The 26,058-nt window shown below is 48.0% G+C and overlaps 1 protein-coding gene across 1 annotated transcript; it reads right to left on the bottom strand.

The window, feature by feature from the left end:
- Nucleotides 1-672: 672 nt before the first annotated feature.
- FRMPD1 (FERM and PDZ domain containing 1) lies at nt 673-25,329 on the bottom strand. The gene is made up of 15 exons (XM_009880559.1): nt 25,229-25,329; nt 24,267-24,424; nt 22,181-22,283; nt 21,752-21,797; nt 19,136-19,243; nt 14,953-15,048; nt 12,406-12,531; nt 10,169-10,288; nt 9,723-9,859; nt 8,355-8,481; nt 7,856-7,951; nt 6,392-6,574; nt 5,823-5,970; nt 4,308-5,123; nt 673-3,020 (listed from the first exon to the last, which is right to left on the bottom strand). Exons 1-15 carry the CDS (start codon nt 25,327-25,329, stop codon nt 673-675), a joined length of 4,713 nt encoding a protein of 1,570 aa, XP_009878861.1.
- Between the last annotated feature and the right edge of the window lie 729 nt (nt 25,330-26,058).

The raw sequence follows: 26,058 nt of genomic DNA on the forward strand, positions 1-26,058 counted from the left end.
AGAAGAGCTGGCTGACATGCAGAAACCATATCAGAAGAGCAGGATATGGTGTTGCTTTCCTTACCTGGGACAACCCTCTCCAGCCCTTGCAAGGAAAAGCAGTTAAATATAGCATAGCTTTGTTCCCAAAGAGGTTTCCATTACAAGTCCAGACACATCCTCAGCTACAGAAGGCGGACAAAGCAGCCTGGGTTCCTTCATATCAGGCCAGGGTGGGATTTGACATCACTCTAGTTCAGAGTCTGCCTGGAGAATAAGGAGGGGCAGGAAAGATAGGCCAAAACGTCCCTGTCTTTCTCCACAGGGGATAGAAGAAGGCTAAAACAACACCTTGAGACCAGCCAACTTCAAGGCCTTTGGGAGGTGAGGGACAAGCCCCAGGCAAGATACATAAGCCACTGAAGTACTCTACGAGTTTGCGTACTACATATGGACTGTGTACACAGAATTACACAAAGCTAGACTGGAGGGCAGTATGCCCTGCCCCGTGACCACCCCCTGGACAGGGTGGCTCTTAGTGGCACTAGGCTGACATGCATGGACACATCCTTCCATGACCATTCTCAAGCTGTGGGGCTAAACATCCTGTGGGGGAGAGCCTGGTAGTGGACAAAAGGAACATGGCCAGGCTGCTCCCCACCCAGTGTACCCATGTGCCACCGAACAGCCTCGTCACAACAACAGGGGTACCTTGAACTGCTGCAGGAGACAAAATACAGCTGCTGCAAGGGCTGTGTGTTGGCGGGCGAGGAGCTTGGCACCCAGATCTGGGCAGCCTTGCCTGCAAAGCTGCTGCTGAACAGCCTGCACAAGCTGGTGGTAGGTCCCCACCACGTCCACGAGCGCAGCCCCAAGCTCTTGCTGCCTCTGTCTGCACTGCTGGCAGTGCGTCACCTGGAAGCAGGCCACTGCCAGCTCAACCAGATGGTCAAATGTAATCCTCAGTGCACCTTGCAGCTCTGTGAGGGGCTGCTCTGTTTTCAGGAGCTCCTGGCAACTGGACAGCAGGTCCCGGGAGGCTAAGCCAAGGGCATCCTTGCTCTCAGCACCCTGCTCTGCACATTGATCTTGCAGGTGGGTTGTTTGGTTCCCAGAGAACCTCCCCACAACCTCCTGAAGCTTTGTGATGTAGGCTAGGAAACAGGAGAAATCTGCAGGGCTCATTCGTGCTTGGTCCTTCAGCTGGCTGAGGGCTTGGACGTGAGGGTCCCACCGTGCCATATCCCTAGCAATGGAGACTGGGTAACTGCCCACAGGGGTCCCAGGAAGACTGTGGCTGCTCGATGGTGGGGTGGTGAGGGGCCCTAGAAATGTGCTACACATGGGTATGGCAGTTTCACATTCCCCCTTGTCAGAATGCCTGTGGAAGCAGCTGATGTAGGACAGCCGACAGCTGCACTTGTCCATCCCAAGCTGTGGTGGAGATGTCGTCTTCATGGTGGAAAAACCCAAGGACCTGGTCATGATGGGGTCGGAAGGGGTTTGCTCATCCTTCTTGTGGCTAAAGCAGAGGAAGGAGTGTTTTGAAGCCCCATGGTCTCCTCCTCGTTTCCCTAATGGGCCTAAGGGAACTGGGCCTGAGGAGATGGAAAGCCCAAGAGATGGAGTCAGAGGAGCATCCTTCCCCACCTCAGTAGCCTGTTCTCTGGGAAGAGAAGACTGAACAGGCCATGGCTGTTTGTGAGCCACATTTCCTCCATCTTTTCTGAGCTCTCCGTTATCAAGCCCCAGGCTGCTTGTCACCTCTTTCTCAGAGTGTGATCCAGCTGGGGATGTCTGCATCTCCCTTCTGACCGCATCAGCCTCCAGGCACCCACTGGTCTTCTGAGAAGCCAAAAGCTCTAGGGGGAGATCTGCCTGTTCCTGAGATGGGCTGGGTGATGTGAGGTCTGTCTTCACCCCAAATGAGAGCCAGGAGAGGCGAGTTATAACCCCTGAAGTGCTGCTGCAATCTGTTAAGAGCTGGGTTGCATCTGGAAAACCGACATGATTTTTATTTTGCACTTTCCGTAAGGCCTCCTTGTTTATCACTTGTCTGCCTTTTGCCTGTGACAAGGCATGGTCACTGCTGTTTTCAGCACAGCTGTCATGATTAGCTTTTTTTTTTTCACAGGGAGCTGGGACAGGGTCCTCACACACTGCTTGCCTCCCAGCAGTGGGGAGCAGTTCCTCGTCCTGGGCGACCTCATGGGGGGAAGCCACACTGGGGCCATGAGCTGATGGCAGCAGTGTGTGTTCGTTAGCAGGGCACGTCACCTCTTGGGCCAGGAATGGGGGTGCATTGCCAGTGTTGTGCTGAGCTGCCATTGCCTCACACATCTCCTCCAGTGCCACTTGGGCCAGCCAGCCTCCAGTGGCCACACAGCTCTCCTCACTCGGACACCCAGTGTTTGTTTTCATGGAGGAACTTTCCTGGGCAGCTCTGCTTTTTCCCCCAGGAAGGGGGACAGCTTCCTCTAGGGACAGGAAAAGGGGATGTACAGCATGTGCAGGTTGGAGGCCACCATCCACATGAATGGCTATGCCCGGTCTCTCCTCCCTGTGCTGGTCACCCTGCAGACGAACAGCTGAGATGGAAGAAACCACAGAGTCAGTCACTGATTTTGTTTCCATAGTGTCAGGCTCCATTTCCATCAGGTCAGAGGATGGGTTTATGCTAGCAGTGTCTCTCTGGACCTGGGTGGTAGCAGGAAGTCCCAGCTCTGCATCCTTCTTGATGTTCTCTGAGAAAGGTGGAGCAGGGTGCTGAGCAAGGAGTGGTTGGGGTGGTGGCCAAGAGCAGCGGCTCTGCAGAGAGCCTGGTAAAGTCAAGGGGAAAGTGACCTGTGAGGTGTAATCAGTTTTCAGGAAAGACCTCCTCTTCCTCAGGCTCTTGGCATATGTTAGCTCCTTCTCCTTTCTGTGTTTCTCCTTTGCTGTCTGCCTTGTCATCAGGTTTTCCCCCAAGCTGTAACACCTTGGTTTCTTTAGGATGCAGGAGGAGTTGTCTGTACCCTCCTGGGACGTCATATTGTAGCCTGCTGGCAAGAAAACAAACATGCAAGTCAGAAAATAGCCCCAGGCAGCAGAATATCCATGCATCTATGCAGCAGGCCAAAATGCTCTTAACACAGGTCCTGGAACTGCAGACATAAATATTTGGCAGCAAAGCCTGGCTCCCAAGTGCTAAAGGAAACTGTGTCTCATGTCATGATCAAGCACTTACTTGGAATCAGCTGTGTTAAGAAAAATAAAGAATCTGGGCCTGTGGCTACCAAGACTGAAGTCCAGGATTAGTGATGAAGAGCATTGGGTAGGCTCTCCCCCTTGTTTACTGGAGTCACTTGATCTGACTGCAGGTACAGCTATAATTCTCAAGTTAAATTTGGTGATATTAGCAGCAACTACAGAGAGCACTGACTACGACTGTAGATTTATTACCATTGAATAGAAACATTATCAGAAATTCCCAGCCTGTATATTTAGATGATAAAAATTCCCAGAGGTTACAATTTTGTGCCTGAATGTGGTATTGTTCCCGTGCATGAATGCAAAAGCCAAAATTGTTCTAACTCCACAAAACAAATTCCTAATAATTTCAGTTACTGTTAAAAGAGCTGATTATTTCAGAAACAAGAATCCTCTCCTTTCTGAGAAAATAGAGCTACAAGGGAGCTGCTCAGCCACAGGGCTCCTTCAGCCAGTTACATAACATGCCCTGACCCAAAAATTATTTTTGATCTTGGGGGTGCATAGAACAATAATGTTTTACAGCTTTTAGCTCTCCTCAGCTTGAAGGAAGATAGCAGATGAAGGTACTGCCTGACAGTGGGAATATTTGCCATGAAGCTCCTTGGCAGTGCAAGGACATACGTCTTTCCTCTGTTCTGTTTCTGGGACTCATCATTCTTCTCATCACCAACGATTCAGCCTACATAGAAGGACGCACAGAACTTACTTATGCAGCATGTTGGCTTCATGATCAGGGAGAGACATGCATCAGCATTCTGGAATTCCTGCACAAAATGTGGGGACTTTCCAGAATGCCAAATTAATTTGAAAACTGACTTTTTCTGGTATCCAATGCTTGAACATGATGACAAATCTCCCTGCAGAGTTGCAGCTCTGACTCCTGTGTGCACATCCACTCTATTTCTGCTGCAGAGTGGCTTATGAAGAATAGGTGTTCAAAGGCCCTTCAAAAATCTTGGGAAAACTATGAGGAGCTGAAAGATGATCCCTCCAGGAAGACTGACAGTGGAAACAGGCAACACCCTAGGCCAGGGGGTGGAAGGAAGGTGAACTGCAGCAAGTGGGTGAGAGTTTACCTGTCAGGGCATCTAGAGGGCTGAGCCTGTCTGCAGCATCATAGAACTCGTCCTCAGAGCTGGTGTCACCAAAGCCTGGGGGTGGCTCCAAAATGAGGTCACTTGCTTCTGCCATCTGCTCTGCATCACATGGTACCTCTTCCTGGGCAGACCCATCTTTCCGAGGGCTTCTTTGAGGGCTGCAACTGATGTTGTTCCTCTCCACACTGCCTGCAGGGGATATGCTGTAGCACAGGCTGTAATAGCCCATGGTGTTTGTCTCAGACAGCCTGGTCTCCAGCACAGAGAGAGCAATGTCCTCCCCTCTCTGCTCAGAGGTACTGTCTTGACACACAGGGTCCTCTGCACATGGTACCTGAAAGAAACAGAAGTAGTCTCTGGTTTCTGCCCTGCTGGAGCCTCCTGCAGCGTGAATGGGGACGAAGCTCTTGTCTGAGCTGCTCATCTCCTGCACTGTTGGTGTGTAGAAGTGGCAGAACTCCGGCCTGGAGGAAGAGCACACTTCCAACTCATCTTCCTCCAGTGCATCCATAGAGTCACTGGAGCCACTTGTCTTAAACCCTCGGCTCTCGGTGTTGGCTGAATCTGAAGCCTCGGATGTGCTGTCTGTCGTGTTGTCACCCCCATTGCACTGGTCACTCCCTCCAACTTGGTGCTTTGTGCTGCCCTTTTCCAGGTTGTGGAGCTCTCCCAGCTCCTCCTCATTGCATGCAGGATGAGCACTGCTGTATGCTATAGGAGTGTCCAAGCAATGCTCTGAGGAGGAATCCAGCTCCCAAGAGTCTTCAGAGTCACTGCAGGTTCGAGATTCGTACCCTGGGATTTAAACACATCTATCAGCCTGTCCTCTGCGGCGGCAAGGAGGAACAGCCAGACAAGGTTTATAAACTTGCGTGTGCAGCAGGTACTCAAAGCCCAGAGAGTTCTGCCCTCACTTGCTCATCAGTAAACAAGGTGAAGATGCAATCTGACCTGCCAGGCCATAACCTGTTAGTGGAGGCTTGGTTCCTCCTGCCTGCTTTGCCTGGTTTTACTGCAGAGCAGTACCAGAGGGAGCTGCAGAATAGCAGCCAGCTAACTCATTGCCTAAAGCCTCAGTCTGCAACCCCTATGAGGCTGGAGTTATCTTGACAAGGGTTAGGACAACATGGCAAACAGATCCCCTCTCTCCTGGCCAAGGCATGCTGGCAGAGGGCAAGTTGTTCTGGTTGATAAAAGAGCACAAGTACTTAGTGATAGGTTTGCCATTTCAATTACAGGCACTCAGCCTTCATTTCTGGGGAAAAGCTGACAATTACTGCTGCTCTTCCCCTGCCTGACACATCTGGGGCTGATGGAAACCGAGCACTGCCTGCACCAAGGCTGAGTGAATAATTTGCAGCTGCCACTGTACACCCCTGGGCCACTGTTCTAGCATGATGCTATTCCAAGGAAGGAATAACACCTCTAATGCTGGAGGATCCACCCACTGTCTCCCCATCCTTTGGTAAAAAAAAATGGCTGTTTTTTTTAAACCTTCTTCGGCTGAGACACGGTGCAGTTGCTGTTTTTTCTCTCCCCAGGTAAATATGGAGACATTTGCATCCACAAACAGTCTGTAATAGCCAATGATGAGGCAGACAAGATCTTTTGCACTGTTTGATTCCAGCAGCAGAGTCAGCAGCTTTTTTTTTTGGGGGGGAGAAAACAGTAAAAAATGTTAGAATAGACAAATATTGCTTGTACCACAATTTGCGGGAACATGCTGCACACTGAAAAGACATTCCCTCTGTCCCATACTGCCATAATTGTAGAGCACTCTGTTTGTGCATGAGGCACACAGAAAGTAGACAAATGGTTTTTCTCGTATTTTGTTTCTTTGACATGTCTCACTGATGGAGGACCGCAGGAAGAATCACTTTTCTGCAGTCATTTTGTATTCTTCCTATGAACTTTCCCTTCTGAGTCTGTTCTAAGCCTTTTCTACTGATGACACCATCAGCTAAATGTCAGATTTTGAAAACAATATATTGTGTGAATGACTCTCCCCTTGTTCTGTGGCCCTGACACAGCCACATGCTGGCCATCATGAAAGCACCACTTACCTTCAGATCCTGCAGGTAGATTTTCACCATGCTCACTTTTTCAGACTCCTCTGTAAGCTCCACCCTGCTGATGTTTGCAAACTCTGCCAGACTTGTTATGATGTTGAGCTTATTATTGATAATCTGGCTCACCCCATACTTGGCACCCACCAGCAAGGCAACGTAGGATTCTCTGTCCTGTAGCTGTAGGGGGAGAGGTTAAATTTGTAGCTGAAATCTGAGCAGGAACCCATTCACCTGTGCTGGGCAGGGACTCCTCAGCCATCCAAGCCTGTGTAGTATCTAATATCTTTTAATACTGGACTCTACAACTGGGCTGTAACCAGCTGCAAAGGGAGCCCCTCATTACTTACAGTCTGTCAGGTCACCTGCTCCAGGCCGTTCTCTTCTCTGGCTTGTGGACTGCCAGTTTCCCTGTGCCCCCAAAGCAGGTGGCCCCAGAGATGCACCAGCCATCTAGCAGATCCAAAGAGTTGGTCAGCAGCAGGTTGCTATCTCAAGTGTCACCTGGCAGGCTGTGCCAGATGGACCTAGAGAGACCTACTGGAGCTGGCTAGAAACTTCAGGAAGGCATTTTTGGTTTTGGAAGAAATGTCAACACTTTCTGTTAGGATCAGACACTTAAAAAAAAGAAATGAATGCCCATATAATTTCACCGACCATATAATTTGGCACAAACATTTCAATTTGCACACAAGTGTAAACCTAGGCATTACTGCAACCCATCAGTAAGGTCCTCCTCTGGTTCAGACCCATCTACACTGCTTGTCTCTCTGTACAAAACAGCTTGTGGTCCACAGTTCAGTACAGATCCAAGTGGGGACAGGCAAAAAAAAACAACCCAAACAACCTCTTGTGAAAAGAGCAGTGTCCTTTTTTAAGGTAAGGTTTAAGCGTGGCCAGTATCTTTTTAAGAGTTTTTGAAACCCCACCCCCAGATCTCCTAAGTACTTTATGACACACAAAATCTAGACAGAGCTCATCTGAAGAGCAAGAGTCACAACTTTCAGTTAGAAAAATATGCCTAGTTATTGAATAGGCTGGTATGTTATTCACTTCAATGGAACTATGCTGACTTACCCTAGCAGAGCCCCTTACCAATGTTATTCATGATGTACCAGGACAGGGAAAAGTGGTATGACTGGAGCTGGCTGAAACAGCATCACCAGAGCTGTTACATTTTCTATGAGCACCAAAGCAAAGACAGGGAAGGAGACTCAGTAAGAGATTGCTAGTCTCACATTAAAAATCAGTTTGGAAGATTATTTAAACTTGCCTGATTTAGATAGGGTTTGCTTTAGTTAACATATGATCTTTCCCACTGGTGAAGAAAAAGGGTTAAAACTGCTTCTTATGCCTTGTCTTTGCAGTTATCATCCATGTACACTGCCATAAGAGATGCACAAAGAAAGGCAATAAGACGGTATGCCAAAACCCAATTATATAAATAAACAGCACTCATACCATCAGGGTGGCATTAAAGATCTTTCCATTGTACATCTTCAGGTCTCCCAGTATTTGCAGGTAGCTCAGGCGCACTTGGACTGCTGCGAGCATATGCTTCATTTTGCAAGAGAAGAAATACTGTTTAGAAACATGACAGATGAGTAAGGTTTGACAGGTAGCCTGTAGGCTAGAAGATGTTCTTTTCATACAGGACTTAGTGTTTGACCAGCACATCTAGCTTGGTCTGCATAGGCAATAGATCTGTACAGGACCATCCCACATTACCATATTTACATTCTGGCAATGCCACAAGCAAACTGCAACACAACAGAACACACTGTGCAGGGAAATTAAAGTGCGTGTGCAGCAAGGGGAGTTACAAGAGGAAAAGATAGGAGAAAAGCTCCAAGTGGTCCCATAGAGAGGAGATCCACAGAGGAAAGACATTGCCTTTTTGGCCCTGATAGATGCTGCCACCATCCTGGGAGGCACCTTGAACCCAGGGGACGCACACTACCTTCTGCCGAGGGTCCAGCAGCACCTGGTTCCGCTTCATGTGGTAGCTGATGGCTTTCTTGATATCCTTCCCTCTCATGTTCCGAAGCAAAGTTGGTGAGATGAAGTTTTCAATTCCCCAGTCCCTCCTGCCAGAAAGATGGGATGGGAGCAAAGGGGATCCCAGCTGTGCTGTCCCCCAGCAACGCAGGAATGTGCAGAAGGGCCAGAGGCAGAGAAGGGCAAAGGGAACATGCCAGTCCAAACTACACTGAGCTTCAGGGTAGCTGTAACATGGCTCATGCAACATGACTGCCTCACTCAAATTCACTTCTATGTGCATTTGCTACTGGGTTAGGAGACGGAGTTGGAGGATCACACGCTTTCCTGCAGAATGCCTGTTTTTACATTGTTATACAGGAGACAATCTACAAGCTTAGTCAGCATAATGGTCCCAATCTGTCCTTGCCACCCAGAGGATGAAAACTCTGTCTTTACGTCCACTTTACTTTGGTTACAAGATTATTACGTTTTAACATCTCCAGTTCCCTGGACCCAAAAATGTGGGCCATCTGATCCGCTGAAGAGTTTATTCAGCTCAAGCATTAAATATCCAGGCACTAAAACTGCTGCAGTTGTCTGCAGCTGCTTCTCACTCTCCACTAACTGCACGTGATTGGGTATGTCTGGCTGTATGCAAGGAATCAGCAGTGCTTGCATGGGCTGGTGGAGGCTCAATGATGCAATTACCACACAAATGTCTGTTATTTAATGATTGGCCCATCACAAGTTCTTAAAGCAGGGATGTTCTTTAGGACAAGTGTGGTGTAACAGCACTGACATGCAGCGCAGCACATCACACCTGCTGCTTGTGAAAGCATTTTTCGTGGTTTTTTTTTTCCAGATCCCATTACTTCACAGGACCTATCACTTATAATTAAATCAGGTATTTTGGATATAGTCCTGGTGGATGAAGAAATGCAAAGTCCTGGCTGTGCAATGTAGATGATTATCCTGTCTCTCAACTACAGCATGCAAATCTTAGTACACTGGCAGGAGCAGCCTTGGTAACCATAACAATGTGCGAGATTTGCGATTTCATGTCCCTGCTTTAGCTAACAATCAGACCGTCCCTCTGCTTAGGGACGTGACCAGATGTTATACTGTCCATATTACTCAAGCATCTCAGCAGGTTAAAGACAGGGAGACTTGTGAAGCCACCTTGCCCTAAAATGACTGGCACAACTAAGAGACTGCAGTCTCTTTGGGTCACAGACATTCTTTTATCCAGAGCTAAACACTGGGCAAACACAGAGCTGATGCCACTTTTAGTTGGCTCCTTCTTTTGCCAGGCTTAGTCACAACATAACACAGAGATTTCAGAACTTACTCAATGTATTTCAGGGATACTTTCTGTGGCTGAGCACAAGCATAGATCCTTTCCTGTATATGCAGAGCAGCCAGACGTAATGCCACACTGCATTTCATTTCCACGGCAAATCTTTCCTGAAGCACATCGCTGCAGCTCTGGAACAAACAGAGCTGAGTTAGTATGATGATGGGAGCTCAAGAAGAAGTCAGGATAAGACCTCTTATATGACTACTGTGCATCAAATAAAGGGAGCCACCCAGCTCATTTCAGTCTTGTTTTGTTAAAAAGCCAAGCATATAAGCTGGTTCAAGAATTTACGGCAAGTTGAATCTAAATTCTTTGTTCTGAAGTGCTCTGCATTTCACATTCACATAACTGAACTGGCCTGAAGTATGCTTTGGTTTAAAGCAGAAATGAGAATTGGGTGAGAAGAGATCCTGAAGCATGGAATGCCCTGATTTCACCTGCAGGTAGAGATATTCGAAGGCAACTGGGTCTTCCTGCAGGAGGTCTAAGGGATCCTTTGGGACAAAGCAAACTCTGAAGAGGCACCGGTAGTCGTGAGATTCTCTTTTTTGGACCACCTGCAACAGACAAACATCATCATGCCACAACTATGGCTGTAGTCCCTCCCTTCATAAATGCATAGTAAGCTTCTGGCTTGTATAAACTCACAGAAATTATTTAAAGCTACTGGCCAGTGGGATGGCTGCATATTAGCCGTTTTCCTTAGCAAACAGAAAGGGACATTGCTAGTGTTTTTAACTTTATCTTCAATTATTTTTCTGTTTTTTGCTTCTCCCTGTGGTGGCTTGGAAGGCCTTTGATGGCAAACTTCATTAAATATCCATTTATCTCACATACTTGCAGTATAACCAGGACGGAGGCTTCAAGGCCATGTGATAGTGACAGAGGAAGGGGCAAGCTCCTCTGCTTTTAAGTTCAGTCATAAGATACAGCAGCTGTAAACAGACACTTGGATCATCATCATAATGTCAATAAAATGTTAAGACCCCTGGGTTATACATTAGCATATTTTATTCTGAGCAAATCCCATATAGGCTCACCAACTGAAACAAAGCAGAAATTCTCAGGAATATGTGCTCAGTGGTTGGACAGCGTTAGCTACTGAACTTCTCTGCATCACAGTGAATCACCAATCAACAAAGTCAACAGCATGGAGATGAGGCTCCCAAGTAGGCACATTCTCACAAATTACATTAGTCCAGAATTACTACCAGAGCAACAGGATTACTAACAGAGCTAACCTCATGTTTTCAGGACACAAACTTTCAGGATTTAGAATTTAATCAAAGTGGCTCCTGGCTGAGTTAACTCTCTGACTACCTAGCGAACTGTAAATAGCTCGGTATGCAGATATTTTAAGACCATCTCAAATAGTCCTCTGTAGATGAGCCTATCTGACAGGTGACACCAAGCATGCTCATCCCCGATTGCTCTACACAGTCCAAGCAACACCAGCCCATGGGTATTGCTCTGTGGCCTCTCTAAACAGTGAGACACTTCTGAAAGTGCCATTTCTCCAGGGCCTCTGGTTATCAATGATCTGGATGACGGGATCCTCTGGTTATCAATGATCTGGATGAGGGGATCGAGTGCACCCATAGTAAGTTTGCAGACAACACCAAGCTGGGTGGAAGTGTTGATCTGCCTGAGGGTAGGGAGGCTCTGCAGAGGGATTTAGACAGACTAGATTGATGGGCCAAGGCAAAGTGTATGAGTTTCATTAAGGCCAAATGCCGGCTCTTACACTTTGGCCTCAACAATCCCTGCCAATGCTACAGGCTTGGGGTGGAGTGGCTCAAAAGCTGCCTGGCAGAAAAGGACCTGGGGGTGTTGGCGGACAGCCAGCTGAACATGAGCCAGCAGTGTGCCCAGGTGGCCAAGAAGGCCAACGGCATCCTGGCCTGTATCAGGAATAGTGTGGTAAGCAGGACTAGGGAAGTGATCATCCCCCTGTACTTAGCACTGGTGAAACCCCACCTCGAGTACTGTGTTCAGTTTTGGGCCCTTCACCACAAGAAGGACATTGAGGTGCTAGAGCGTGTCCAAAGAAGGGCAACAAAACTGGTGAGGGGTCTGGAGTGCGTGTCTTACGAAGAGCAGCTGAGGGAACTGGGGCTGTTTAGCCTGGAGAAAAGGAGGCTCAGGGGAGATCTTATCGCTCTCTACAACTCTCTGAAAGGAGGTTGCAGAGAGGTGGGAGTTGACCTGTTCTGTCAAGTAACAGGTGACAGAACAAGAGGAAATGACTTCAAGTTGTGCCAAGGGAAGTTTAGATTGGATATTAGGAAGAATTTCTTTACTGAAAGGGTCATCGGGCATTGGAACGCGTTACCCAGGGCAGTGGTGGAGTCCCCATCCCTGGAGGTATTTAAGGGTTGTATAGATATAGTGCTTAGGGACATGGTTTAGTGGTGTGCTTGTCAGTGTTAGGTTAATGATTGGACTAGATGATCTTACAGGTCTTTTCCAATCTAGGAGATTCTGTAATGCAGTGGTAACACATGCAACAGGCAGAGAGAAGAGGACAGCACCTCTGCACAGCGGGCCAAGCTGACTCCCTCTTGTGACAACTGCAGAGGTGAGCTCTCTCTGCAGCTTGCTGGCCACAATTCATTGGTGCAGATGCTCGCCACCCCCAGCATGGCTGTGGGGGCATGCCAGGCGCTCTCCTCACCTGCTCAATGAGCTCCTCCTCATGCAGCAGGTGGATCTTTGCCACGTTGTACTGCTCCTCCAGAGCAAGGGAAAAGTGCGTGATGCTCCGGATGGAGAGCTTCTCCTTCAAGGTGAGAACAATATCCTGGGAAAGGAAGGCACATAGATGGTCACACAGAATTTAGATGCAGTTACTGACCACTGCTAGCACATCGCATGAATGCAGATGATTCTAGCCTGCTGCTGGCAGCCACGGGGAACAGCACTGAAAAGGGAGTGGCCAGACACAAAATTCTCTGGTGCTGCAACACAGAACAAAATTTGTAGTGCTGTTTCACAGGAAACCAGTGCCTATATGATGTGCTGCCTTTCTTTCTTCACTGGCAGCTTCTGAACACATTGACCTACACAAACCACAGAGGTCTCAAAGTTAGAAAAAGCCTGCCAGTTCATCAGAAGTGGAGGTAGGGGAGATGGAAACCTCTTTGGGACACCATGCACTAGCTTGGCAGTTAGCTGGTGTGCTATCCCAGCTGGATGTCTGAGCAACAAAACAATATGCCAGCCAGGCAGTCAGCAGGATGGTGGTCAGAGCCACCCACGGCCACTGATGCCAGCCAGTTGGTAAGGAAGTCAGTCAAGGGAACTGCAGGGGAAGCACAGGAAGCACAGATAAAAGAAGGACAACACATTTCAGTAGATCAGGAGGATAAGGTAGGGAAACTGCAGGTTGCTGTGGTAAGAGTGCAGTAAGATGCAAACTTCAAGGTGTAATAGGCATCAAATCCATTTCCTAGAGTCGCACATCCTGGGCTGCTTCATGCTGAAAGTTTTTAGTTTGGTGGTGGTGAGCACTTTCTGTCACCCTTGATCCAAATGTTTGCTGTTAACCATTCTAGCTTCCTAGAACGCTGTAACACTTTCTGTAGAAACTATGAAGAACTGGTGAAAAACACTTCTCCCCACCAATAAACAAGAATTTGAGAGCATAATTGTAAAAATCTTACCAAATTTGAGTGTAACTGGTGTTTCAGTTGTATGGAGAACTGTGGTGGAATACTAAGCATTATGGAAATAACTAGTTTATTTCTGGCAAACAGAAAACATTACATAGGGTTTGACTGAATACAAATTGAAAGACAACTCCTCCGACTCACTCAAGTGACTTACTTAAGGTAAGCATAAATGTTTGAATCATTTCAGTTCTACACAAGGATCTCTCAAACAGCAGAGGAGCTTTTGAAAACACCTCATTTGGGAAGCATTTTACCCATTTGAGTGTTTCTGTGAGGACGTTGGTGAGGGTTGCACTCAACTTCAGTAGGGAAAAATTTGTTCCAGGTCAGAGGTGAGAAACTCGTCAAACATGAGGAGCTAATGCATCTTTTAGAAGTTAGTCCCTCACAGGGAGGGATTCAAATGTCTCTTTACAACTCCTTTCCCCTTTCGTTACTACCTCCTTGTTCTATTTCATTATTTCCTTTTTCTTTGCCCTGCAAGTCACAGGACTTGCAGAGACTTACTTGCATGAGGGACCACAAAGTTTGGTGAAGTTTGGATGAACTAGATAATAAACTCTATCTTTTTGAGGAAAGTTTTCAGTGCATTATAAATAAAATCTCCTTGCTTTTCCCCTTTCCAGCCTAATAACTCCAGAATCTCTGTCCATCGTGCATCTTTTCCACAGTAACCGCACTGCTGCAGGACATCATATATCCTTCAAAGAAATTATGGCCTCCAATCACTGCACACAGGCAAACCTTATTAACTCCAACATAAACACTGAGCAAGTCTAAAGGTCAGGCTACAAAAACTTAAAGTTTGTAAGCCTATGTTTAAACATGGCAATTATGGAAAGTGCTACATTAATGGCTCTGGAGCGCAGCATCTTGTATTTTGAAAAGAATGATGGTAACTTGTCTATAATGCTTCCAAGTACAAGTGATTCCTGGGAGGTGGTACTGCCTTTCCATCTCAAGGGGTTAATCAGTTTTCATGTCTCCACATGGAAATGTTTTCACCACTGCAGAAATGAGGCTGGAACACGGACAGGCAGTTTAAGTAACAACTGGCACAATTGCACTTCCTGAATTCACACGATATCCAAACCTGGACTCCACTGTCCAGGTCCCAAGGCAGGAGGACTTGTTCTCCCTCTCAGGGATGCACATTGTCACTGCTATATTAAACAACCTCCTCTGTATTCTGCCATGTGGTTTCCAAGTAAAGCAATGTTTGTGCAGACAGCTGCTGATGTGCCAGTCCCCCATCAACCTGTCCTCTTGCCCAACTTCAATCACACTTCACAAAGCCGTAGTGGTCTTATAGCCAAGTTCCTGAAAGTTCTGTGAAAATTTGTTGCTAAGAAGAAAACAGAGGTGAACCAAAGCAACACCTCCTCTGCAGGAATGGTAGGGAAAATCCAGCATGGTCAGCACCAGTTGGCACTCCAGTTCCCGCTAGCTGGCCAATAGAATAAGGAGGTTGCAATTTCCACTGCATGCACCTTTGCTGCTGGATTGAATTCAGGTGGTGAGAGCAAAGACAGACAACCAAGCATGATTACCTTCACAGTAGTGCTCGTCTCAAACCTGAAAGCCTTTGTCTGTCCATTTTCCAAGTATACCTTGAGAACGTTGGGCATACAAAGAAGAGAATTCACCTGCAGAGCAAAAGCAACAGCACTAAGCCTTGGACGTTAAGCCTTCAGGCACCAGGCTGCTCTGCCTGACACAGCACATCCTGGTATAAATTAAAATTTTTCTCTCCTTATGCAATCTTCTTCTGTGACACCAAGCTTTATTCCCTGATTATGCCTCTGGCACAGAACAAGGCCCAGATATGCCCACTGTTCAGCTCCCACATGGCACAGGAAGATCTGGCAGATAGTAAAAGCTGAGAGCTATCCTTGCTGCTCCTTACCAAAAAAGCAGCAATGTCTGCTGGAAAAGACATCTTCCCATTATCAGGCAACAGGGAGCACGAACCCCTACAGTGACCTTTTTCCACTGGCAGCAACCATGACTTCAACTCAAGAGCTACCCAAACCCTCCATCCTACCGTGAATAGATCTTGCACACCATGGAAAGGCTGTAGGATTCAGCTAAACATGCAGTGATACTTTTATTGAGCATTCCCCTAAGATTTGTGACTCTGGGACTTCCCAAACAGGAGATGATGTCACCAGAGTTTCTTGAGATAGGTCTCAAATGCATCACACAAGGCAATGACTCCAATAGCAAAAGCACCTCCATTGGGTACTCTAAGAAGGGTCTGGGAATTTGGCCTCTGTCCTTCTGGGGATGTCTACAGCTGCACCTTTTTTAGCCTTCCACCTCAGTCCTTTAGTAGAGCTCATTTGCACCTTCTGCCTTGTTTTCAGCCTTATTCTTCTTGTTTTTCAGTGCTGAGAATGTTTACTCTTCCACCCTTGGACTTCCCATTCAGCATATCTTTCTTTTGTCCTTAGACCAGCACGCTCCCCAATCTTAAAGAGTTTATCTACCTGTCATGACAGTATAAAGGTTGAGAATGGCATTTCTAAGATGATCTCTCCTGTGTTTCATTTGCTGTGCAACACCTTATAAATCTCACAACCTTGGTTCCTCTTGATAGAGGATCCATGTACCCTGCAAGTACTACCAGAACAAACATAGAACACTTCAGAAATCTTGCTCCTTGTTCCTCCTCTCCCTGTTTTGTGGGTTTCAAGCTGCCTACAGTCATCACTGAGGAAAAAAAAAGTGAACATTGCCACTATTCCTGAGCCCAAACTCTAACTCCTTTGCACAAAGAAGCACAAACACATCATGTCTTTGACAGGCTTTGGGTCCTCCACCAATTTCAGAAAAGTGATACTGCTTTACACCAACTGCGTATTTTCTCCCATAGCTCCCACAGCCACAGGTTATCATATGAATGTGGCCTTGTGCAGCCAGCACGCAGCAGAACTTGAAATATATATAGAAATTCATATACAAATTGAGTATTACCACTCTCCTGGTCAGATCCAATTAGCTGGCCAGAACGCCCAGACGGGATTTCTCTTCTTTTGTGCAGGCTGTAATAGACTACTATGAATTAATTCTGAAAGCTGCTGCCACGGCTTAGGCAGCTGTACCCCTTCTGTTTCGTCTGGTGCAGGGTTGATTTACTCCATGTTACAGCTAGGCCCACAGCTTCTAATAATACACAGACTGATGCTGACCTGAGGATCCTGAGCGACCTGTCTCTTGCATACCATTCAGTTATATGGGAATACATAAGTTTGCATTAGAAAATGGAAGCTGAATAGCACTGAGGCTTATTAACAATTTATGTTCCCAAAATGGAGTTTCAAGTTTCAGCTGCAGAAGGCAGCCTCTGGGTTCCTTCCAGTTGCCACAAAGATCACTTAGCAATGCTCCATTAAGATGGCAAGAGTAGTATATTTACTGAAACAGGAGGCTTTGCAGTTTTTCAGGGCCATAATACCCATTTTGGCTGTCTTAATACATCGGTCTGCTGAAAGGAAAGCAGTTCTGAAACACTCAAGCAGAGTAGCTGCTGTCTATAAGTGAACAGTGTTTTTCCAGAAAGAAGTCATAAATATGCAACAAATTTATTTACTCTTCCTTTGTGCTAATATTTTACTGTTCAAAACAGGATCCATATCCAACTGGTGAAAAGAGAAGCTAACACCAGTGGGACCCCAACACCCGAATAAATTTCTCTTGCCTTTATATTCTCATTAAATGAATGGCAAACTATACATTGATTGTGTACCTCCTCTGCACTTGCAAAGGTATGATTCACTTAGCTCAGCAGACTATTGATAGAGGCTTTGTAGGAAGCACAGAGTACAGCATGCCCTTTGTAAGTGCCATCTTCAGACCTCTCAAGACCTCCCTTGCAATCCGTAAGTCAATGGCACAGATCTGAGACCTCCATGTGCTGCAACACCAGGGCCCAGCCTCTGGCTGAAACAGCTCCATGGACGCTTCCAAGCAGATACTGGTGTGAACCTCTAGCTATAATAAAAAGCAGAGACTGCTGGCATTTTCAGGTCTGGCTGTATCCCATGACCAGCCTTGCCCAAGGTCTCTCAGTCATCTCTGCCTGGGACCACTTCCAGAGCACATCCTCCTCTTCCCTGCTCCCTGCCTTGTGAGCTATGTGGCCTGTGTGTCACATCTCACAACCACATGAGGGCTCCAGTGTCTGGCTTCTATGTCAAGAATAGCAGTCCATCTGCCATAATGCCCAGGCATGATCCCAGACAGACCTGTCATTAAGATCTGAGGGATGTGAACACAGCCCTTGGTAGAGCAGAGAAGAGCCTTACAGCAGCTCCGGCACATCTGGTAACAACTTGGCAGGAAGGAGAGGATCTCAGAGTCTAGAGAGACTTACTGGTAAATGTGTCAGGAGTCACACCTGACCCTCTCCTGCCCTAGAGAGCAGGCCAGAGAAGAGGAAGGAGTCCCAACATGCCTCGAGTCAGGCACAGGTGCCAAAGGATTCACGTTGTGACTGTCTAACAGCCTGGTGATATCCATGGCATCTCTGGCTGCACCTCTGCCCTGGGGCAGGGGCAAAAGAGGAAACGCCTGCCTGAGCTGGGTCAGGAGAGCTCCCTACCACCAGAGATGGGAAACAAGAAACAGTCTAGAAGAGAAGAAGAAAAGGGACTAGTGGCTGGTTCATCATCACTGCAAAAGTGCAAAGAAGCAAGATTTGGTCAGACCTGAACAACTGAACAGCACTAATGAGTCTGGGACAGAAGTGGGGGATTTTAACCACTAAAATTTTTCATTCCAAAGGAAAAAAGGAAAATTCAACAGATTTAAAGTCTCCCAACTGGCGCCATTCCATCCCAACCACATTGAGCTTAGTAAGTTACACAGAAAGAAAGGGAAACATTTAAGAGCTCTTCTCACTTCAGGGAAGCTACAAATGTTCTCACCGCTTGTCCTTTTCTACTACATGCAGACCCATATCTACCTAGTTCATTTGTTATCGGTGCTAGAAAACCTGAGAAAAATTTGCACCGTTCCTCCAATGATCCTGTTTCACATAAGAACAGGTTGGCCCAGCCTACAGACAGTCTGTTATGGAGGCAGCTGTGAATGCTTTGTGGAAACTCGTTGCAAGGATATGAAACACAAGCTGTCACCCTATCGGCTAGAGAACATATGTCAAATTTAACAGCAAAGCAAAGTCACCAGTACCAAACTTTCTGAACACAATGCTACCTGAGCACTGCTGAAGACCAGGAAGAGATACCCCAGCTACTTTGACAGCAAATAAACCTGGCATGAACAGTAGGATTCACCTCTCATCTTTAGGGTTAGGACTTGTCATGCCCAAACTCCAGTCTAGGTTTACTGTGGAGACATTAGCACCTCAAGAGATGACTACTACATCCCATGGCCGTGCAATGCTGATTTAAAGTTCACCTGATGGTAAAAGGACAAAAGTAGTACATGCAGGTATTTTCCACTAGTCTAAGTAAGTGAATCAAAGATAAAACACTCTGGAGATGCCAGAGGGTTTACCCCCAATGCTTACCCCCAGTCACCACTGAGCCTAGGGTACAAGTTGGGACCAGATGCCAGGCTGCATATCCAGGGCAGACTAGCATAGTGAGGGTGCAGCCACTCTGTAGGTCCTGGCCCCACTAGCCGAGTGTGGCATCTGTCTGCTGGAGTGATCTGTTTCTTCCCAGCATGCAGTGCCAACAGCGCCCACTGCAGCCACGCCCCACTGACCTGTGTGTGTCCATTCACCAGCACTTCCTCTGCGAACCGTACTTTCACAGGGTTTGTTTTTAGCCTTGCCCTCTTCTCTGCAGTAAGAAACGATGACTTAGGCCCACCCTGAAAAAATAACAGCACTCAGTTGGCAGCTCAGTCTGTTGCACGAGAGGCAGAGGCCCACAGAGCAGGCAGGGGTGCGATCACAGTCCACGCTGAAGCTGCTCACACCACGCTGACTCAAACTTACAGGACCATGTGCTGTTAGGAGTCTTTCAGCCTCCAGGCTTGCTACAGGCCTTTTTGACCTACGTAGGCAGTTGCTGCCTTCTGAGCACAAAGCCAGCTGTCCAACAAGGGGACACATGTGCAACACATGCTGTACACACTCCTAATTTCACTGCTTGCTAACCCATTACTGTGTTTAGGCATCTCCCCAACTCCCGCAATGAATGCGGGATCCTGCAGAATGACTTAATTTCCCAACAGCTGGCTTGCAGTGGGGCTATGCGTAAACCAACAGAGGCAGGTTGTCTTGCAGTAATAGACAAAACCCCTTGTCAGTGTAGCACAGGAACACAGCTGTGTGTGCAGCACTTCCCAGCTCAGCTGGGGTTTCTAGAGCATACTCTCATATTTCAAATGTTGAAGAAAACTGCCCAAGGCTAAAAAGCCAACTTGACTTCATTGCACTGTTGTCACATAACCGTGGCTTCACCATAGGCCCTACCAAGCTCACAAGACACCATATGAGCCTGGGAACCACTAAGATCTTGTGCCCAGTTGTCCTGCTCTTGTAAAGCACAATATTCCCTAAGAACAGAGGCAGTATCCCTCAGTATCCTCCCAGACAGCTTCAACATAGAGCAATTCCTACATTCTTGCCAGAGGCGTAGATGCCTTCCAACCTGCCACAGGACCACCTTGCCCCAAGGCCATTTGGCAAGGACAGAGGAAGGGAGGCAGGCAGGAGTCTGTATGCAGCCAGCAAGCCCTTGCAGAGTCTGCTGGGCTGTAGGGAGCATCACACCCCGCAGCTGCCCTGAGGAGGGCCAAGCCTCCCATATCTCTTCTAGTGCAGCCAGGGCAGCCCCGGCAGAGGGTCTGGTATCCATCGATGGGAGGCGTTACCTCTCAGCTCTAAGCACAGCTGCCTTCAGAGTGGGGCAAGAGCCAACCCCAAACCCAAGATCAGCCTTGGCTGTATTTGGAGGTGTCCTTAAAGTGACCTGCAAAGGAAAAAACAAAAATGGGTTTGTGCCCCATTTGCTTCACAACAATGCATGATGGCCTGTGAAGGGTGTTCCAAATCCCGTGAAGGGTTTGCCAAATTTTTTTTTCTCTGAAAAGCCATTGCATTTTCCCCCTTTTGGCAGGCATCAGGTCTTGCATAACTAACTCTAATATCCAGAGCCAGATCAAGCACTGGCAAGACTGACAGCCAATGTACTAGGCAAGGGAGATCAGATTAACAAAAGAGGGAAGACACTCTTCAGTGGGCTTGCTTCAGTTTTTCTGGTTATTTTGGCTTTGTGCACACATTTTGGCTCTGAATGCCAACACACATGGGAAACTTCGGGCAGGAAAAAGATATTTAAAAGATTTTTCTCTTTAATGTACCTTTACTGAATGGCCAAGAAACCTCATGACCTTACGCCTGAGAGCTCCAGTAACTCTTCTGAAGGAATCATCATGCTTGCTTCTAAGAACAAATCAAAATAAAAAAACCTCCAAACAAATGAAAAATACTCCCAAAATGCTTTCTGGGGCAGGGGGAATCCCCCTCAGGCCACGTCCATACATCACAAGAAGCCAAAAAGCACACAAACCCAATTTTGTCCTTGCTTTGCAGCTCAGCTTTTACACACACTGAAATCCACATGGATAAACACATCATGTCATCACGTTGGCAGTACATGCCTTCTGGGGAATTTTATGTTACAGGCATGTACAATCAGCACCAAAGTTTCATACTAAAACTGCTTCTGTTCCCAAAGTATGATCCATACCCAGGTCCCAGCCCTTAACCAAACAGAGCCTGGAGAAAAAGGGATACATTTTTCCAGCACTCAGAAAGTAAAATCTCAAGAGCTTCCAAGAAGCACCTAGGGTGGGTGCTGGGCCTGCAGCCTTGGCACCTGCCTTTCATGTCTGCGGAGTCCCCATGGCCCAGACAGCCCCAGCATGTGGGGAGCACTCTAGGCTGTTCTTGGTGGGCTGGCCAGAGCTTGCTGGGGAGACCTGCCTGCATCCCACTCGTTGTGGCCTCCTGGCCTCTCCAGAGCCCGCTGGGCCCTCACAGCTCCTCATGGAGCCTCCAGCTCCAGGGAGCATGGCCTCAAACTGCCCAGTGAGCCTCTCCAGCTGGCAAGCTCTGCAAGCCACCCCGGTCCTGCACCCAGGGGAGCTGTGAGGAGTTGCCACCGGTTCTCCCCAAAACCTCCTCAGAGGGCATGCATGAAAGCAGAGGATGCTCGCAGCTCCCTCACGGCTTCGGTTGGGCCCTTGCGTCCTGCGTGCCAGCCCAGCCACCCCACCTTCCCTGCGGGCCACACCACTGGCCATGGCCATCTGAGGCAGTGCTTCTGGGAGTGCTGGGAGTGCTGAGAGTGCTGAAGAAAGGCCATTTACCGATGTGCAGCGCAGGATGGTAAGGAGGAGCTCGTCACCGGCCTCCCTGTAACAGAGACAGGCAGTCAGCCAGGGTCAGCAGCTGCCTGCACCTTCCGCCCCAGTGTCACGGCTTAGGCCCCTCCACCTCCCCTGCGAGGGAAGGCTCTCAGCCAGGCAAGGTGCAACCCACCACACACTGCCATGGTGCTGGAGAGTTGGGGAACCCCTGTCTCATGGGCTGCTGTGCCCTTCAGCCGCAGGGCTGGCTAGTCCCTGCAGGGCAGGCCCCCACCAAGCTCAGCACCCTCGGAGGCAGTGAGGTCCCCCTCCACCAGAGGCTGGCCCCACATGGCTGTGCACCTTCACAGCCCTTGGTGAGAGTTGGTCCCCACGCCTCTCCTCTCAGCCCACTGCCACCTCATCCCTGCAGGCCGTGTGGGACCACACCTGATGATGTCAGCTGCTCGTTCGACAGATACGTCATCCACTGCAGTCGAGTTAATCAGGAGGAGCTGGTCACCTGGCTGCAGCTTCCCGTCAGCAGTGCTCCCTGCAGGAAAGCAGCACATTGTTAGTCACGACTGTGCCACGCCAGCAGACCTCCTCCTACCGGGGACGCTCACTGTGAGCTCTTCTTCCCACCTGGCACCCACTTGCCTCAGCAACTGCCTCTGGATGGTGACATAAAAAGGGGGCAAAGGACACTGGGCCCTGATGCCAGTTGGTGTACCACTGCCTGTGTCCAGGCCGCCTCACCCAGGCTGCCCCCTGGCCCCACAGGCTGCGCCTGCACCACAGAAAATCACTCTTGAGCATGTCTTTTCCCTTGTCACAGCGCACCACGCGGTCCTCAGACACTGCCTGCGCAGAGTGCAGCAGGAGGGCTCACAGGCTCTTGGGAAACCATGGGAGGACTGCGGAGCAGCAGCACTGCCTTGCCCTTTGTCCACCTGCGAGCACTCCCTCTCTGCGGGGTCTGCACCCTGGCCTGACCCTGCTGGTCACATCCCACTAGTTGACCACCTGTGGCACACAGGCCAGGGCTCAGCACTCCCGGCGTGCCACCACCCAGAGCAAGGTGCTGCAGCAGTCCCCAGGAGATGTGGGCTGGATTCCCAGTATGGTGATTCCCCTCTGCAACTTGAGAGAACACAGAGGATGTCTCCTTAACCATGCTGTCTACTGGAAGGATCCACAACAAGGGAAAAAGATAGCTTCTGAGCCTTGCTTTCCAGGAGAGTAGCAGTCGTAGGATCCAAGGGGCTAAGTAGTACATGGACTCATGGTCTGAGAAGGAGGAGTGTGCATGCAGCCCCCAGTTCCACCACGGCCAGCCTGATGGCCAAGGCACACCACTGAATTTCTCTGCCAGATACATTTGCCCACAAACCCACCCAGCAACCACCACCTGTCCCTCAGGGAGACCCTGGTGTCAGGTAGCATACATGAAAGGCAAAACACGAAGACAATAATTTTGAATTAAACACAGGGCTTTTAGCTGTGGGCTCCCACAGCATAGGACAGGACTTAAAAGGCCAGATTTCTCTGTGCCTCAGTTTTAATAAAATGTTCATTCTTTCTGATTAGGAAAAAAGAAAAGCATAACAGAAAAAACTCCTTCCCTGCTTCTTAGACCTAAAGTCTCTCAGCTAATTTAGCCACTTTTTACATGGGAAGGGGCATAAAGAGAAAATTTCACTCAAAAGCACCGTAAAAGGATAGAGACCATACTTTATGTTAAGCATCCTGCAAGCACAAGCACTTGTAAAGGCCGCTCTCCCAGGCAGATGGGGGATGCTACAGCCCACACGGGTGGCCAGAGGCAGTGCCCAGGCCAGCCCTCCAGCTACCCTCCCCACAACACCTGGCTGCCTGGTTCGGACATAGTCTTTCTCTGGCTGTCACACTCACACCGACAGGTAAAAAGCAGGCATTTTTGTTTATCCGTTGAAAAATTAAAAGGTAAATAAACAATAAATTCACAGTTTTTTATTCAAAACCCCCAAGCCACCTTAAAAGCAGAGTTATATTTGTCCCTTTTATAACTGGAAGAGTTGATCTGCTTGACTTGCTCAGAATTTCACCTAGGTTGCCTGTAACTAGCAGTGATCCTCTCCACACTACAGGGCTGTAAGCCAGGAGAGTGTTTTCAACAAGTCGCCGGGGCCACTTCAGAATGAGAACTCTAGATGAAATTCTTCCTTTGCAGTTCAGATGAAATACCAGACAGAACTTTGGTTCGATGCAGCTCTTTCCATCCCTGAAGATCAGCTGTGTCTGAGTATAGGCCATGATTAGCCATGAAGCTGCCATTGGCTTAGATTTCTTTCATGCCATAAATATCAGGTAGATGTTCAAGCACTCTGCACACCACAGGCACATAGGCTTTTGCCCTCAGTATTCAAGGATCATGTGCCAGCCAGAGGTACCTGAGGAACTCATCAATACCTGGCAGGAGTTTATCACTAAGGCCATCTGGGACAGTTCAGGCTTCTCATACCTGTAACTGTATGGAGAAGGAAACAGTGCTTACCTGCAGTGACAGATGCAATTGTAAGAGGAAGGTTTGGACAAATCTCAAAGCCATAGTGATGGAGGACCAAATCTTTGTATACTGTGACATTAAGTTTGACACGGCTGGTAGGCTGGCCACTGACGTCACTGGTGCTGTCTGTCACAGACACTCTGCCCCTGTGAGACAAGAAGCTAGTGATTAATTAAGATATAGTCAGAAGATATTTTATCGAAGGGGCACAGATCCACACACATACACACAGCCCCACTTTCAGTGGGCCGCACCAGTACACAGAGAGGCCAGCACTTCCCTGGGTACCCACAGGTGGCTCTGCACGGTGCAGGCCAGCAACGATCCCCCAAGCTCCACAGAAAGCTGAAGATATCAGACCAGTAACACCAGCTGGTTGTAACCACAACTCTTTCAGCCACCCCAACCCAGTGGTCACATGGGAGGGAGAACTCCAGGAGTGCCCCGCAGCAAGCGCTGGCACCTTTACAGAAACACCTTTATCCAGCAAGGCAGTGAGGGAATTTACAGCTGTCTGCTTCTGTCAGGATCCAGTCCAGCTTAATTTTGATTCACAGACCTTAGGAAAGTAAAGGTGCAGTAGTGGGCCAGGATACCTTGTAATGCAACCCAGTCTTGTCCTAAAAACATGGGCCAATGGCAATACACAAAGAGAAGTACAACCCCATCTTCAAGAAAAGCACATTTCGCATTGATCAGTATTGTATTTCTGCAGATGTGGCTCCCAAAACCAAAATGGGTGAAAGCAGGAACATCTGTCCCTGGAAACCAAGGGGGATGCTTAAAAACACTGTTTTTTCTTAGGGACTGCTGTATGCATATTTCCCAAGAACAACTAAAACAATGAATAAGATCTGCAACCTGTGACGGCTCCTGTTTTTTGGGAACAAGCTTGTGCTGTCTCTGATCAAAGGTGATCAACAGATATTCCTTTCACAAAACACATTTACCTGGATGCACCATCCCGAGAGCGATGAAGCCATTTTGCTACCATTTGCTCTATTCTACATGTTTTGCGTGTCTGGATTAAGTTAGTCTCCAAGTCTTCCATTTACCTGAAAGTGAAAGAAACCACAGGAAAACAGAATGATAAAAGATTGAGGAAATCTTCTAGACACCGTTCAGAGTTATGAATACCAATTCACAACACTTTTGTAATAAAGAGATCCATTAGCCCCTTGAGAAGGCCACGTGCTTTAACAAAGTATGTTAATGTCTGTAACACTTACTATGATTCTTCCTGCCCATCCAGTCTCCCCTGCACGATCCTTTTGGTTAGTCCATGTTGGTAGTCATAGTGCATTAGCCTCTCATGGCAGAGAATGACCCAGTAACCTCTGTATTACTTTTTCATGGTTTCTGGATCCAATGATCTGTTTTCTCAACAAGAGAAAGCTGCCGTATCTAGTCATAGGAAAGCCCTTCTCTATTTCAGTCTGGGATCTCTGAATGGTAAGTTTGGTAACACCCATCTGTACATTGATCCAAACTAGACATGCTTCTTCCATTGACCATCATTTCAGGGACAAGTACACAGCCTTCAACCTCTGGGCCAAAGGCTTCAGGGCATGACAGTGAGGTTCACAGCCAACTCCTGGCTGCCTTGGGGATGATGAGAGCTGGTATATTCCCCACCTGTGACAGATTTCCTCGCAGATTAATACAGCCACAGAAATTCTAGAGAGCATTAATGAAGCAAGAAAGTGAGTGGTCAGTGCAAGCTGCTGCACACTGCTGTTTGCACTAGCAGAAGCAGTCTTTAAACCAAAGTCATAAACTC

This window comes from Charadrius vociferus, unplaced genomic scaffold (genome assembly GCF_000708025.1).
Source record: "Charadrius vociferus isolate BGI_N301 unplaced genomic scaffold, ASM70802v2 scaffold633, whole genome shotgun sequence".
NCBI classification, from domain to species: Eukaryota; Metazoa; Chordata; class Aves; order Charadriiformes; family Charadriidae; genus Charadrius; species Charadrius vociferus.